General features: G+C 44.6%; 1 protein-coding gene across 1 annotated transcript; it reads left to right on the top strand.

Moving 5' to 3' along the window:
- Nucleotides 1-3,297: 3,297 nt before the first annotated feature.
- Nucleotides 3,298-4,140, top strand: LOC145956338 (uncharacterized). The gene is made up of 2 exons (XM_083071926.1): nt 3,298-3,766; nt 4,112-4,140. The coding sequence occupies exons 1-2, from the start codon at nt 3,298-3,300 to the stop codon at nt 4,138-4,140; spliced, it is 498 nt and encodes a 165-aa protein (XP_082928052.1).
- Nucleotides 4,141-16,152: the final 12,012 nt, after the last annotated feature.

Genomic DNA, 16,152 nt, shown 5'->3' with positions numbered 1-16,152 from the left:
CATTCGTATGGTTTTCACCAGAAGCCATAATAGACGCGCAACAGACGACCTAGATCACGCAACCAGCATGGACAACAATTCACCGATGAACCACTTTAGACGTTCATGGAACGATTCGTCGCCATCTCATAACATCAGCTGCCTTGGCCAGTCTCCGACAAGGTGACGATGAACCACTTCAGACGTTCATGGAACGATTCGCCGCCATCTCGGTAAAGATCTGGAATCTGAACCCTGAGGTTGCTCTACACGCCATACTCATGGCACTCAATCTCGAACCGTTCGTTGACAGTCTATGTCGTGAAGCTCCTCGCAATATGGACGAGCTTCGTGCCCGTGCTGCTGGATACATCCAGATAGAGGAACATTCTTCCTTTCGTGACCAAGTTCGCCGGAAATCACAAGCGAAACCTGACAGTGGCCACAAAGACAAGATGAAGGTCACCAACGACAGCCAGTTCAAGAAAACTGCTCGGATAAACAAGGGGGGAGATACGACTTCTACACTCCTCTGAATATGCCCTGAGTTCACATCCTGGAGGAGGCCACTAACAGCAACCTGCTCACCCTGCCACCACCAGGTCACACCCCCAACAGTGCGGACAAGTCCAAACAGTGTCGGTATCACAGAAACCACGGTCACACCACTGAAGAGTGCCGCACACTCCGAGACCGTATCGAAGAACTCATACAGGTAGGCCACCTCGACCAGTATGTCCAATGACAACAGGGTCACCGAGGAGGCTATGGTGGACGAGGACGAGGCAGAGGTTGTGGTTCGGGAGCTCGCACGGACCAACCCTCTGGCTCTTAGCAAAATGCCAGTGGAGTAGTGCAAGTCGAGGTAAGCCAGGAAACAGGGTCAGCTCCCCTGTGGGGAGTAATCAACACAATTGCAGGTGGCTTCGCAGGGGGAGGCGCCAGCAGCTCGGCCCAGAAGAGACACCTGCGCAACATCAACAACGTCCACTCCACTACCTCGGCTTCGCACCAAAGCTCGCCGCCCATCACCTTCACCGACGATGACTACACTGGCGTCAGCCCCAACCAGGATGACCCTATGGTCATCGCCGTGGAGGTAGCTAATTGGGAGGTCCACAAAACACTGATCGACCAAGGGAGCTCGGCTGACGTCCTATATTGGCCGACGTTCCTCAGGTTAGACATCCCTTACTCTTTCATCCAATCTCACACAGAGCCCCTAGTTGGTTTTGCAGGAGAGAGAGTACACACTCGGGGATACGTGGATCTGCTGACTACTTTCGGGACTTCTCCAGACACAAGGCAGATCATGGTCCGATATCTCCTCGTGGAACCCAACACCTCCTATAACATAATCATAGGGAGGCCGACCTTGAATCAACTTGGAGCAGTGGTGTCTACCCCACACCTCACCATGAAATTCCCGGGGAATGGTGGGAAGATTATTTCCGTCAAGGCAAACCAAAAAATAGCCCGACAATGCTACACCGAGAGCCTGAAAATCTCCCCATCCAGCGAGCAATGCAAGAGCGACCCCCTACGGTGGCTCACATCACCCACGTGGATATCGCTGATCTCGATCCGAGGTCCGACTCCCATGACAAATGGCCAAGTCCCATTGATGAGCTCGACGACCTCCAGATCGGGAAACTCCTCAGGCAGTGCACAAAAATTAGCAGGTAGTTGAGCCCGGAGTTGCGATAACAGCTCGAAGCTGAGATCCTCAAGAACGCCGAACTCTTCGCCTGGTCCAGTGTCGACATGCCAGGTATAAACGCTGACTTCATCTGTCACAGGTTAGCGATACACAAGGAGGCAAGGCTAGTGGCCCAGAGAAAGAGGAAGGTCGGTGGTGAAAGACGGGAGGCCATCATCACCGAGACACAAAAATTGCTGAACGCTGGCTTCATCCGTGAGGTCAGGTACACCACATGGCTGGCAAACGTGGTGTTGGTAAAAAAGAACTCGGGGAAATGGCGAATGTGCATCGACTATACCGACTTGAACAAGGCATGTCCCAAGGACTCATACCCCTTGCCGAGCATCGACAGGCTGGTCGATGTAGCATCCGGGCACGCCCTCCTCAGTTTCCTCGATGCTTACTCCGGGTACAACCAAATCATGATGTACCCACCAGACGAGGTGCACACGTCATTCATCACTGATCACGCCAATTACTACTATCGAGTGATGCCCTTCGGTCTCAAGAACGTGGGGGCCACTTACCAGCGACTGATGGAAAAGGTTTTCCACCAGCAAATTGGCTGGAATATGGAGGTCTACATTGACGACATGATGGTCAAAATCACCTCAACCGCAGACCATGCTGCCGACCTCGCCGAGGTGTTCAGCCAAATCAGGAGACATAACATGCGTCTCAACCCGGAGAAGTGCCTCTTCGGCGTCCAGGGAGGTAAGTTCCTCGATTTTATGATCACTAGCAGAGGAATCAAAGCCAACCCTGAGAAGTGCAAAGCCATCATCTAGATGCAGAGTCCTCAAACGGTGAAAGAAGTCCAACGCCTAGCCGGAAGGTTAGTCTCACTGTCCCGTTTCATCCCCAGACTCGCGGAGAAGGCAGGGCCAATCTTCACTCTGCTACGGAAGCCAAAAGACTTCCAGTGGACGGATCAGTGCGAGGAAGCTTTCTGAAGTTTCAAAACCTTTCTCACGACCCCGCCAATCCTGCAAAGGCCGGATCATAAAACCGACCTCATTCTTTACTTGGCCGTGGCAGAAAATGCAATCAGTGCAGTGATCGTACAACAACATCAGAAAGGGCAGACGCCGATCTACTTCATCAGCCGAGTCCTCCAAAATACGGAGAAATGGTACCAAATGATCGAAAAATTGGCACTGGCACTCGTCACCGCAGCCCGGCGACTCTGACCTTACTTCCAGAGCCACCAGGTGATAGTCAAAACCGACTACCTCATAAAGCAAATCCTGAGAAAGCCAGAGCTCGCTGGACGAATGATTGCATGGTTGGTCGAGTTGTCTGAATTTGGCATCCAGTACAAAAGTCGCGGCACCCTGAAAGCTCAATGCCTGGCCGACTTCGTAGCCGAGCTCACGCCCACTTCGGCCGAGGAACCACAGGTATGGACTTTACACGTTGACGGGTCCTCCAACTCTAAGGGTGGTGGTGCAGGTATCATATTGGAAGGCCAAAACCAAGTCACTTTGGAGCAATCCCTCAAGTTCAGCTTCAAAGCGACCAACAACCAAGCGAAGTATGAGGCACTTCTCGCAGGACTGAGGCTGGCTCGCGACCTCGGGGCCTGAAGAGTGAGTTGCAACAGCGACTCGAAGCTCATGGAGGAACAGCTCAGTGAGACGTACCAGGCAAAGGATATTCTCTTACAGCGGTACTTCCACATCGCATCCCACCAGATCTCGTCCTTCGACGAGTTCACCATACAACATGTTCCGCAAGAGCAAAATGTCCGAGCCGACCTCCTATCAAAGCTCGCCAGCACCAAACGACCCGGGCAGCATCGGACCATCATCCAGGAGACCATGCACTCACCCAGCTTAGACGACAAAGTAGTCAATACCAACAACAGCAAAGACCACGGATGGATGACAGGCATCTGGAGCTACTTGAAAGAAGGAGTTTTGCCCAAAGACAAGGACGAAGCTCAGAAAATAAGGGTGAGGTCGGCCAAGTTCGTAATCGTCGACGACGAACTATTCAAACGTGGCATCTCCACCCCACTGCTCAAGTGCTTAACTGCGCCTCAAGCAGCCTATGTCATCGAGGAGATTCACTGGGGCATATGTGGCATGCATTCTGGAGCACGCTCAATGGCGACCAGAGTACTCCGAGCAAGATACTACTAGCCCACTCTAAAATCAGATTGCTAGGACTATGTACAAAAATGCAAAGAATGCTAGTAGTTTGGCAACACACACCGGCAACCGCCCGAAGCTCTTCACCATATGATGTCAGCATGGCCTTTCTCCCAGTGGGGAATGGACATCCTCGGGCCATTCCCCCCGCGAAAGGTCAGCTCAAGTTCCTTCTAGTGGCGATCGACTACTTCACCAAGTGGGTCGAGGCATGCCCACTCGCCAAAATCACCACCGAAAATGTGCAAAGGTTCACATGGAGGAATATTGTTTGCAGATTTGGAATCCCTAAACCCTCGTTACTGACAACGACCAGTAATTCATCGCACAGGGCTTCGAGGACTTCCTCCGTGAGCTCGGTATCAAGCATCTTCCGACCTCAGTGGAACATCCGCAAACTAATGGCCAAGCCGAAGCAGCTAACAAGGTTATCCTCCGGGAACTTAAGAAGCGGCTAGGGAACGCCAAAAGACAGTGGGCCGACGAGCTTCCCAGCATCCTCTAGGAGTATCATTGCACCCCCCAGTCAACAACGCAAGAAATGCCTTACAGGCTAACTTACGAAGCTGACGCAATGATCCTAGTGGAAGTCGGAGAGACATCGCACCGACGCCAAGCCTTCAACAGCGAGCAAAAAGCTCAAGAGTTAGCATCCGACCTCGACCTAGTTGACGAGCTTAGAGAAGAAGCTCAAATCCACGAAGAAGCCTGTAAGCTCCGAGCTTCCAGAAGATACAATACGCGAGTGCGACCTCGCTCTTTCCGAGTTGGCGACCTGGTGTGGCGTTTGCTAGGTGAAGCTCGGAAAGACACATCAGATGGAAAGCTCGCACCCACCTGGGGTAGCTCATTCCAAGTTGTAGAAGACTTGGAAAACGGAGCATACCAACTAGAGGAACTCAGCAGAAAGCCCATACCGCGAACTTGGAATGCCACGCATCTCAAGTTTTACTTCAGTTAAATTTTGTACAAATGAGTTGTGCACTCTTTTCCCGCCTCAGTTTTTTATCCCATAAAACAGAAAAATGGGTTTTGGCTGAGAGGGTTTTTAACGAGGCACATATATACAATCAATAAAATAACTTATTTTACTCCTTTCATATTCTTTTAGTTTTACATCATGCTTTACGCTACTCCAAGGTCGAGTTCGAACCTTAGCCCAGGTTATTTTACCTTACGCATAGGTCGAGTTTGAACCTCAATCCAACTTATCTCGCTCCTAGTCAAGGTCGAATACGAACCCCAAAATTATGCATATTATGCTAAACTCAAGGTCGAGTTCGAACCTTCATACAATTCACTCCCCTTCACTCCGAGGTCGAGTTCGAACCTCGGTATGATCAACTCAAGGTCGAGTTCGAACCTTCATCAACCCAAGGTTGAGTTCGAACCTTCATATGATCAACTCAAGGTCGAGTTCGAACCTTCATATGATCCACTCAAGGTCGAGTCCGAACCTTCAGTCAAGTCATTCTACTCTAGTCCGAGGTCGAGTTCGAACCCCGGCGAGGTCGAGTTTGAACCATTAGTAAGATTCACCTTAAAATAAATCGAGGTCGAGTCCGAACCCTAGAAGGACTTTTTCCACTCTAAGTCAAGGTCGAGTTTGAACCTTGACACGATTCCCTCAGGGTTGAGACAGGTTATCCTAAAGCCGAGGTCGAGCTCGAATCCCGGTAGGACCACTCTAACCTGAAGTCAGACTTGAACTCGAGTCCTACCGCAAGGTACCTCGTTTCCACCCAATGTAAAACTCAAACCTCGGTTCAAATCACTTTATTCTAAGCCAAGTCTAAGCACCGCAAAATGCAAAATGAAAAACAAAGTCTAAACGTACTTTCAAATCGTGCAAACAGGCAAAAACTAAGCCTAAAATGAAAGCACAAAAATCGAGATCCAAACAAACTCATCGAAAACACAAGTTGAACAGCTTAAAGGAAATGATATATATAAAACAAGTACGAATGTTCAACACATGAATCCCAATAACAGAAAAATAAACCAAGATTATTACAAAGGTGACCTAGGCGGAGGCGTTGTCACTGGAGCTATCCTCGAGGTCGTCCTCCTTCACTAGCTTCCCAAAGCAGACCTCCTTCTCCACGTGCATGGCAGAGAAGTCAAACCCCGGTGCGAGAAACCTAGCCTAGCGAGCTGCCTTGAGGAACCCCTCTTGTGCTCAAAGATGACGGCCCGCTCAGTCTCCTCGAGCTTCCTCTCCAGCCCCATCTTTGCCTCCTCCAACCTTGCCAGGTCCACCTTCAGAGCAGCATTCTCCTCTGCCTGTCCGCCGAGAAGCACCTCGTCACAAAGACGCTTCTCGGCCGCCGCCACCAACTCAGCCTTCTGCGCAGTGACCTCATCCTCCAAGGCGCGCACTCGAGCCCGGGAAGAGCTGGAGAGTTCCTGCAAATCATGAACCTGAGCAGCATAAGTCTCATTAGATCTCAGAGTGATCTCTAGAGACTTCCGGATCCTCTCCACCTCCCTCCGAGAAGCTTGAAGCTCCGCCTCGTTCTGCAGCTTGGCGGCCCCGAGAGCTCCTGCCAAGGCTCGGTTCTCATCCTTTAAAGCCTTGCTCTCCTCCCTCAAGGCCTTGGCTTCGTCCTTCAAGGGCTGAACTCGGCCCCTCAGGCTGACTAGGTCCTCCTGCTACTTGGACCACCTATGCTTCCAGTGGTCCATAATAGCCATACTCCTCTGCAGAAAGACCTGGGCAGCGTCAAGACCTTCCACGGGCCCGACCTCTTCGATCATCCCCTGGTCCTCCGAGCTTAGCGAACCCTTGGGAAAGAACTTCTCGGCGGTCACCCCCGCACTCCACAACGAGTCCATGTCAGCAGAAGCACTCACATGGTCGAATCGCACCTCAGAGCGGTCCTTCCCGAAACGGTGGGCAATATACCGACTCCGGGAAGCCCCCTGCGATGGACTAGATGACGGCGCCGAAACTGTAGGAGTCGCCACTAGGACCTCAGAACTCGGCCCCTTGCCACGATCCTCAGTAGCAACAGAAGCGGCAACAGGCATCCCTTGCTCAGCAACAGGGGCGCCCACCCCTGGCACCTGCAAACTTGGAGCCACCGGGGTCTCGGCAACGTCCCCTGCCTGCAAAAAACAACCCTGTGTCAAAAGACAAGAGAACAACATAGAAGATAGAAGGAAAAACAAAAAGTGAGGTACTCATCACAGTGGCCTGGGCGGCTTGCTCAGCAACCTGAGCCCCCACCTCGGCAGCGTTCCCTGCCTGCAAAGAGCGATAGTACCTCAACAAACCAAGAAAAACCAACATAGAAGAAAAGTTAAAATAAAACCAAGACACTTACCCCGACAGAGGGAGCAACTTGCTCAGCAGTCTGCGCGGCGACCATTCAGAGAGCCCTTTCAAGCGGCGGACTCCCGGTGAGGTCCATCGCGTCAACATCAGCAGCCTTGGAGGTCACCTCCTCGGCATCTGGAGGGGCAGAGGTCCCCCCAACCTCCTTCTCGGCCCTCTTTCTTTTTCTGTTTGTTTTCAAAGGGGCAACCTCCTCTTCCCGAGGCTCGGGGACCTCAACCTCAGCAACATTGTAGCGGTGCTTCAGCTCACGCCACTTGTTCCTGCCCATTATGGCTGCAAACACAGAAAATAAAACACATCAGCAAAAGAAAGTTTCACAAACCCTAACAACCTAAGGAAAACATAATACTCACTCTCTAAGCCCCTCTCCTTGTACGCCGAGTTTGCAAGCGACAGGACGAGCTTGCAATCCAGCGGGCGAGGAAGCGCGGCAAGGTTCTCAACGGAAGTCACCTCCGAAGCCGTCAATTCCAACTGCCCCACCTCGTGAAACCTAGCCGAAGCGGAGCACCAATAGAAGGGGAACTTCGGCAACCCGCCGAAGTAGAATGCCCCATCCTCCAACGGGTCGACTTCCACCAGCGCCACCCGGAAAAACTCTTGCTTGAAATTTTTATATGACTGGGAGTAAAGAGTGAATAAACCCCCATACTTAATCCCACTCAGGGACAGTAAGCCATAAGACGGAACACCTAGTTTCAGCTGGTAAAAATGAAGAAAAACAGGAAGAGACACCTCTATCCCTAGAGCTGAACACAGGACTTGAAAATCCCCCAAAAAACCCCAACTATTTGGGTGCAACTGGCAAGGAGCTGAGTTGATAAAATTCAAAAAATCACACTCGAATTGAGTGAAAGGAAGGCAGACGCCTAAATCCCTAAAGAAACACTGGTAGAACTAGAAGTGGGGAGGGTCGGCAGACTTCCCCATGTACACACCATCACCGGCCTAACAGGGTTCAAGCTGGATCATTTGGGAAATGGAAGGGTTACAAATTCTGTGTGATTTCCAAACTGCATTTACCTCAAGGAAAGACCGAAACACACTTTGGGTCTCCCCCACTTCGCGCCGGACCCAGTCATAGCCAGGGATGCCTGGAACGAGGTCCTTAGGCGGACCCTTCTTTTCGGCGGTGGCCTTTCCGATAGCCACCGCCTTGTCGCGCCCCTTACCTTTACCCTTGGCAGGCGCAGAAGAGTCGGCACCACCCTCTCCAGCCATCAAGAAACAAAAGACTTGAAGAAGATTTGAGAAGAAGGAAAAAGAAAACCGTAGAAAGGAGGTACCTGGTACTCTTCCTCGGAAAATAACCCTAACAATGACTGGGTTGCCAAAAATAAGCGGCGGAAACTGAGAAGATGGAGATGGAGGATGAACAGAAACGAAGGAGAACAGCGTGCGCAAGAAGCCACAAGAGTGAAAAAGAGTAAAGTGGGAAAGGGAAGAGGCGCGAGTGAGAGAAAAGAGCACCCCAGAATTCAAAACGGTCACAACACGTGTCACCCAAGGGACACGCCTGACCACGCATTAAATGAGACCTATCATGATAGAGGAAGCCATCATTACATAACCGTCATGCCCATTAACGCGCCGACCTCGCGTTTCGAAATATGAAACGACAGTTGCAACACGTGGCATCTTAACAGGCAGATATACACGAAAGGTCACTGCTCCCTGACGAGCTCGGTCCTAAACTCCTCGACCCACGATCTTCGGAGCTCGGGGGGCTAGTGTACTGTCCGTACTGCAAAGTCGAGCTCCCAGCTCGGCATCACAGCGTAGGACGACCTCGGATACGCGTTGTGTGATGTTAGCTCGTCACTTAATCAGATCATAACCGATCTCAGGCCCAAGGCCCAACGAAACCCTAATTCACACCAAGGTACGTGCATTACTTATACGAGACTCATACTCATACAAACCCTAACTTTAGCATCGAAGTCTCTTTTGCAGGTACCACCCCCATCTTGGAACATCAAGCGTACCAGCGAAGGAGGCTCACCGACCTTACCTAGCGGATCAACTCTACCTCAGATCCCCGGTAAGAACATATACCTTAATGAAGCCAATTTCCTTGCCATTGCTACGGAAGCACTGCCTGCAGCACATACGGACATACTTCCTAATCAATCCATGTGGATTCCCGCACACGCGGCTGCAATAAAGGAGAGCACATAATCTAGACGACATCGCTGGAGGTGAGCCGATGGTAGAAGAGGCTATCGTGGAAGTGGGTGGCATCGTCAGTGGCACCGGGGGCCTTGACGTAGACGTCCCAGAAGATCTTCTTGTGGTCGAAGATGATCTGGAGGAGGAGGGAGGGGAAGCCGTAGCGACAGCGGTAGGTGTTGGGGTTAGGGATGGAGTGGAGGTGGACGGGGGTGGTGTCAATGGCGCCGCACATGTTGGGGAGGGGGGTGAGTTCCTCGAAGGCCTGGGTGGTTTCTAGGAGGCGACGCCACCCCACCGGGGTCTTAATGAACTCCGGGTAGAGCTTGGTGGCAAGGAGGCGCGTGACCATTTTGGTGATTTTGGAGACGAGGTAGGGTTCGAGGGAATAACGGGAGGCTAGGGTTTTGGCGGAGAGGCCGTGGGCGAGGCGTGAAAGGACCATGGCAACGGCGTAGTCGGAGGGGAGGGAGAGGTTGGAGAGGGCGATGTGTGTCGAGAGGCCTGCGAGAGTGCCCACTAGAGTGTTGTGTCGAGAGAGTGAAGGGGCCGTGAAAATTTGGCTTGAGTTTTACATCGGTTAAATGCAAAACCCGATGTAGAATAATTTTGTCATTCGATTTTTACATCGGTCAGAAATAGACCCGATATAAAATGGTTTAAATCTTCAATTTATTTACAAAACTGCCACCACGTTTCTTATTTACATCGTTTGTAGAGGAACCGATGTAGATGTAATGATGTAAAATAGTAATTTTGTAGTAGGTAGGCAATTAACTATCTAACCCTTCAATTTAATTAGGTCTTACTTAATTAATAATAAATATTATAGTTGGAATTAATTGTGTTTTAGTTATTGGATTATTTTGCACAAAAAAACATTATAAATAATTATCACTACTATTATTATTAATATGAAAAAAGGTACTTTGTACTTAATAAAAACAATTTAGTAACAAAAACACAAGTTGGTAGTTATTATTTTAAAAAGGGTTCTTATTTATTCTTATATGTAATTTTTTCTTATTTTTATCATTTTTTATTTATTTAGTTTTATCGTTCTTTATTTCCTCCTCATTTACATTATACCAAACTTTTTTCTTCTTTTTTTTTTCTCTGTTACACTGCTCTCAAATTCATAAAATTGTATTAGTAGAAAAAGGTGTTTGTTTAATTTAATCTTTCTTTCGAATTTTTTATTTTAAAAATATACATGGAAAAAATCTAACAAAAGTAGTTTTGGAATTTTCTTTAAACTCATTCCTCGTCTGTAATTTTTAAAACAAAAAACAGGGTATGTCTATTTTTATTTTTATTTTTTTACTTTCAATTTTGTATTAGTTATGTTTTTTCTTATAATTTTCACTCTTAAAAAAAACTTTATAAAAACTATTATATAGTATAAAATATTTAAAAAATGAAAATAAAAACACAATCAAGTAAATCATTCATAATTTGTTAAAATTACTAATATCATGATTATTACTATTCTCTAAGTGGTTTCACGGAGAGCACCCCCACCTCCCGAAACAAAATTGGCACCATTTATATATATATATATATATATATATATATATATATATATATATATGCAGGTACGGTGGAAGTAGAGGCAACTTAGCAAACTCAGCTACTAATAAAAAAACAAATAATATATGTTTTTTAATTAGTATATATAAATTATTTTTGTGACACCTTCTATCCTGCATGTCATAATATAATATAATATAAAACTAAATAATCTCAATATAATAAATAAACTCAAAGTTCACATAAATAGAGAAAATCACATTTTGACATAAACTAGACTTAGCAAAAATATTAAATTACGAAGGAATTAAAATTAAACTACTCAAAGTAAATAACATAAATCAAATCCTAACTAGTCCTAATTAATTCATCAACGTCACATATCTTATTAGAACAAAGCTCAACGTTGTGGACTAAGCCTCATCAGTGACACTCTGAACACCAAGCTCATGATTACCTGTAAAAACTACAAGAAGATAACACAAAAGAAAAGAAGTGAAAAACATCTCAATCTAGCTCACGGCTCTGGGATGTAAACCGACTAGGCAAACACAAACAACACATACAACATGATATATCATACACAGTTACATATCATCATATTTAACTCATTCATAGCATAGTAAGTAACAACATATAAGATTATAATGCATATGCAATGGACATAGACTATATGTTATCATTCATGTGGCGCTAGTAAAAAGATTACATATATCACACTTGTGCATTACCGCTAGCAATACACGAAGAGTAGTCTAGGAGTACATGCCGGGTCACACCCTCTGTGCACTCTCACTAGAAGGACATACTACCATGGTCTGGTTGGATAGCTAAGCCGCATAAGATACATCCTATGCTCATAAAGGCAAGACTAGAACTTCCAAACCGAGCTATCCCCAAAGTTGGTTCCCAAGCTTTTACACAAACGACCTTCCTTGCAATGCATTCCATATCATATCCTTTAAAAACATTTTATGCATATGATGCATGTCAAACATACTCTATGCATTACATTCACTTGGTCTTATGCCATAACACATAACACATCTTACCATATGACCCTCATAGGATCCATACACATCAAATGCATCAATTTCAAAGCACATCAATCAATTCATACATAGTATAACACCCTAAGATTTTTCTAAAAATTAGTGATTATTAATTAGGAGATGATAATGATTTTATTTTATTTGGTGACTAATAATCTATATATATTTTATTCATTTTAATAGATTTAATTATTCGAGAGGGTATTAGAAATAATGAAAATAAGATGGGGGTTTGGAGAAATAAGATATATATACTAGGAGGGAAGGAAGGGGCTATTAATGTATTATTATTATTATTATTATTCATTTCTTCATTTCACGTTCTCTGACACTCGGGTGTTCTAAAGAGAACACATCTGGAGAACGAGGAGAAAGGATCACCAAAAAAGAAGAAGAACATTAGATCTGGTACTTGAGAACACTCATCTCTGGGGATTAGGTGTATGCATGAAGGCTAGAGGGATTGGTCCCCAATCTCATAAGTTTTTTGTTTGATGATATGTTGTGTGCGTTTGATGTAATTTGTCAGGTAGATTCTAAATATGTAATGTATTTGATGATCATATGTCTTTAAGGTAATTAATTGAGTGCTCTATAGAAATGGGTTAGAACCCTAAGGGGGAAATTTGATGAATTAAGGGGTAAAAGTTGTAGATGCTAAATGGTGAATTTCCTAGATTAAAATGAATTTCTAATTAAGTATAAATTGGATGAATGATGAGGGTGAAGTTCGTTCAAAATCTTGTTTTGCATTGATGTGGTTGGGTGCTAGAACGCACGTGGCATCAAGCTCAAATTATTGACGATGGGCGTGCCTTCATATGTATGAAGGCACTACCCAGATGCGTTGGCATCGACTGTGGAAATCTCCATGCCAAGCGCAGGATGTTGTGGTGCTCTCTATTGTGACTTAACACTAGGCATGAGGTATGACGTCGGGTGCAAGAAGAATATGGTGTTCTCTATGATGACTTAACGCCAGGCGTGAGGTGTGACACCAGGTGCGAGAGATTTTGGTTGCTCATTGTGGTGGCTTAAAGCCAAGCACGACCCGCGAAAAACTGGGCATGAGAAATAGTAGGTGCTCTCTGTTGTAACTTAAAGTCAGGCGTGGGTTTCCAAGCCCAGTGTGGATTGTTAAGAGGCTTATTATGATGTTAGGTGCTCTCTGATGTTTTTATGATATTTATGATTGTTTATATGATGATAAATGTATATATATACTTTGTGAATGATGATTATTATTGTGACGGATGATCTTGATGTGGATGGATATAGATGTCGATGAACGATGAATTAGACGATGATCATGATGTATTAATATAGAAGCATTTGTATGGTTGTGACATGCATCATTTTTGCATAATTTTGTGGTTCTGGTAGGAACCTGTTTTATGGTTCTAGTGGGAACCTATTTTTGAGGTTCTAGTGGGAACCTGTTTTGTGGTTCTGGTGGGAACTTGTTACTGTTCTGGTGGGAACACTTTCGTGTTGGTAGCCTAAGGTTAAATCGAAACTTAGGTACCAACTTTATAGACTCAATGATGATGGTCGGGTACCCCATGCATTTAGATGTAGGTGCATATTGCATTGCATTTCTGAGTATGTGTTGGTAAATGGTGTGTTTGTGGATGGTTAATGTTGCCATTACAATTTGAAATGTGAATGGTCATTGCTATGGATTGAAGTAGGAGTTGAGTTGTTGTTATTATATGTCAAGTTATTAATGGCTATCAATATATTATTTATCATGAGTGAAGTTAGGTGAAAAACACATAGAAGGGGGATTTTTAGAATATGTCAAATTATTAATGTCGGTAAATTTCAAGGACAAAATTTCTAAAAGGGGGGAGAATTGTAACACCCCAGTTTTCATACTTTTTATTGAGGGTGATTTAGTAATTATCATAAAATTTATTAAGGGTGTTTTAGTAGCCCAGAAGGGGTCGTTCCAAGCTATTAAAAAGTTTGATATTTAGTAGCCCAGAATGAGCCGTTCCCAAACTGGAATGGGCCATTTCAAACTACTAAAAAGGTCTAAAACCCTAGTTGAGAACGGGTCATTCCAAACATGGCCGTTATGAGTTAAACTCAACTCTAGAATGGGCCGCTCTGGTTTAAAAATGGGTTGTTCTAGATGTGAATTTAACACATGATGAAAGGATCCAGAACGGGCCGTTTTGGATTCGAAATGGGTTATTCTGGCCACTCCTGATGTATATAAATAGCACACTCTAACACTCCCAAAAGGACGTTTTTTCACTTCTAACTTCTATTTCTTCTACACTCTCTGAAGAGCAAGGAAAACCCAGAAGAGGAGACCAACCAGATCCTGCTTTAGCTTCAGCTACTACTTATCGAGGTATGGGGGAAAAAGGAATTATTTGTATGCAAGGTTACATGAGGGAATTGGGTAGAGGAGGAATTCCATAGGATTATAGGTAATTTTATAATAATTTCTGTTTGAGGAATCGATGATCCCATTAGATTTTGCATGTATTGAGAATTAGTAATATGCAAATAATTTGTAAAAGTGATGAGTTAGGAGAGAGAAAGAAATCGTAGAAAAGTGCTTGTGAGTTAGGTTTTGGAAAAATTGGGGGTTTTACTATTTGAGTTAAGATTCTATTAAATTGGTGATTCAATTAGGTTTTATATTAATTTATAAATGTTGTTGTTATATTATTTGGTAAAAATTGATGATCTAGATGTGGATTCATGGTTAATTGCTTGAGGGGTATGTGAACCACTATTTTGTGTGGACTTTATCTATTTTGTGTATGTGATGTGGAATTGAGTTATGGAATGTAGTGTGATGTCTTAGCATAAATGTATACATTATATCACCGTTTTAGTATTGAATTTATAACATTATGTGGCAAATGGTATGTTATGACTTAATTATTCAATTAATTATGATGTGAGTATGTTGACATGAAATGAGATTTTGTGTGGAATGTGAATGTGATATGATTGTGGTTCCTCACACTTATGTCGGTGTGGCACGACCTTGGGCACGAGATGCTACAAGGGTGGCATGAGCATGGCATAGTGTGGGATATGTGAGGCAATTCACACTTATGTCAAGGGTGACACGACCTTGGGCAAGAGATGCTATAGGGGTGGCTTGACCTTGGCATAGTGCTATCTGCAAGATTTGTGATGATTATGAATGAAATGTGATAGTGGTTCCTCACACTTATGCCAGGGGTGGCACGACCTTGGGCAAGAGATGCTACTGGGGTGGCATGACTTTGGCATAGTGTTAATTGCAAAATTTGTGATGATTATGAATGAAATGTGATTGTAGTTCCTCACACTTATGTCAAGGGTGGAACGACCTTGGGAAAGAGATGCTATAGGGGTGGCGTGACCTTGACATAGTGTTAATTGCAAGATTTGTGATGATTATGAATGGAATGTGATTGTGGTTCCTCACCCTTATGTCAAGGGTGGCACGACCTTGGGTAAGAGATGTTATAGGGGTGGCGTGACCTTGGCATAGTGTTAATTGCAAGATTTGTGATGGATTGGTGTGATTGTGAATTGTGATGTGAAGATGATGCATGATTGATAGAATTAGGATATATAGAAATTCTTGTAAATATTTCATTAAGTAATGAGTTATAATGAGATTATGTGGTGGCTTTTCCTTGTGTGCTTTACATATATATGTTCTCTTTTCTCACCGTATAATTTATGGATGTTTTAAGTGAGGAAGATCTGGCTATGAGTGGCATCTAGAATGCCAACAGCTGAATTATGGGTGTGCTCTGATATTGTGACATCAGGGCAGAAAATTTCTAGGACATGGATTTTTATATGTAGTTGGAGTTATACTTATTATTTTAAAAACAATTTGTAAACTCTTATGTTTTATTTTCCAATTTTTATTTTTCGATTATTTTGGATATTGAAGAACATTTATGAACATTTGCATGTGAACTCTTTTATCAATGTTGAAAAATTTATTTCCTTTGTTTAATTACCTTATTACAATATATGTGTTGGGGTAGTAAGGGTGTCACATTTAGTGGTATCAGAGCAGGTCGATCCAATCAGCCATGAGTTATGAGTCTACTATGCTTATTTGGTAGATGAATGATGGAATGAATTGATTGTGAAACTTATTCATATGCTAGTGTGATGATTGATTATGTTTGTGTTTATTTAATTATGTGTATTGTTTTCTCAAAATTTGGCTGATAGACATGATATTGCTTAGAT

This window comes from Cajanus cajan, chromosome 3 (genome assembly GCF_000230855.2).
Source record: "Cajanus cajan strain Asha chromosome 3, NIPB_CcT2T_4, whole genome shotgun sequence".
NCBI lineage: Eukaryota > Viridiplantae > Streptophyta > Magnoliopsida > Fabales > Fabaceae > Cajanus > Cajanus cajan.
This window is presented reverse-complemented; position numbering and strand designations above follow the sequence as displayed.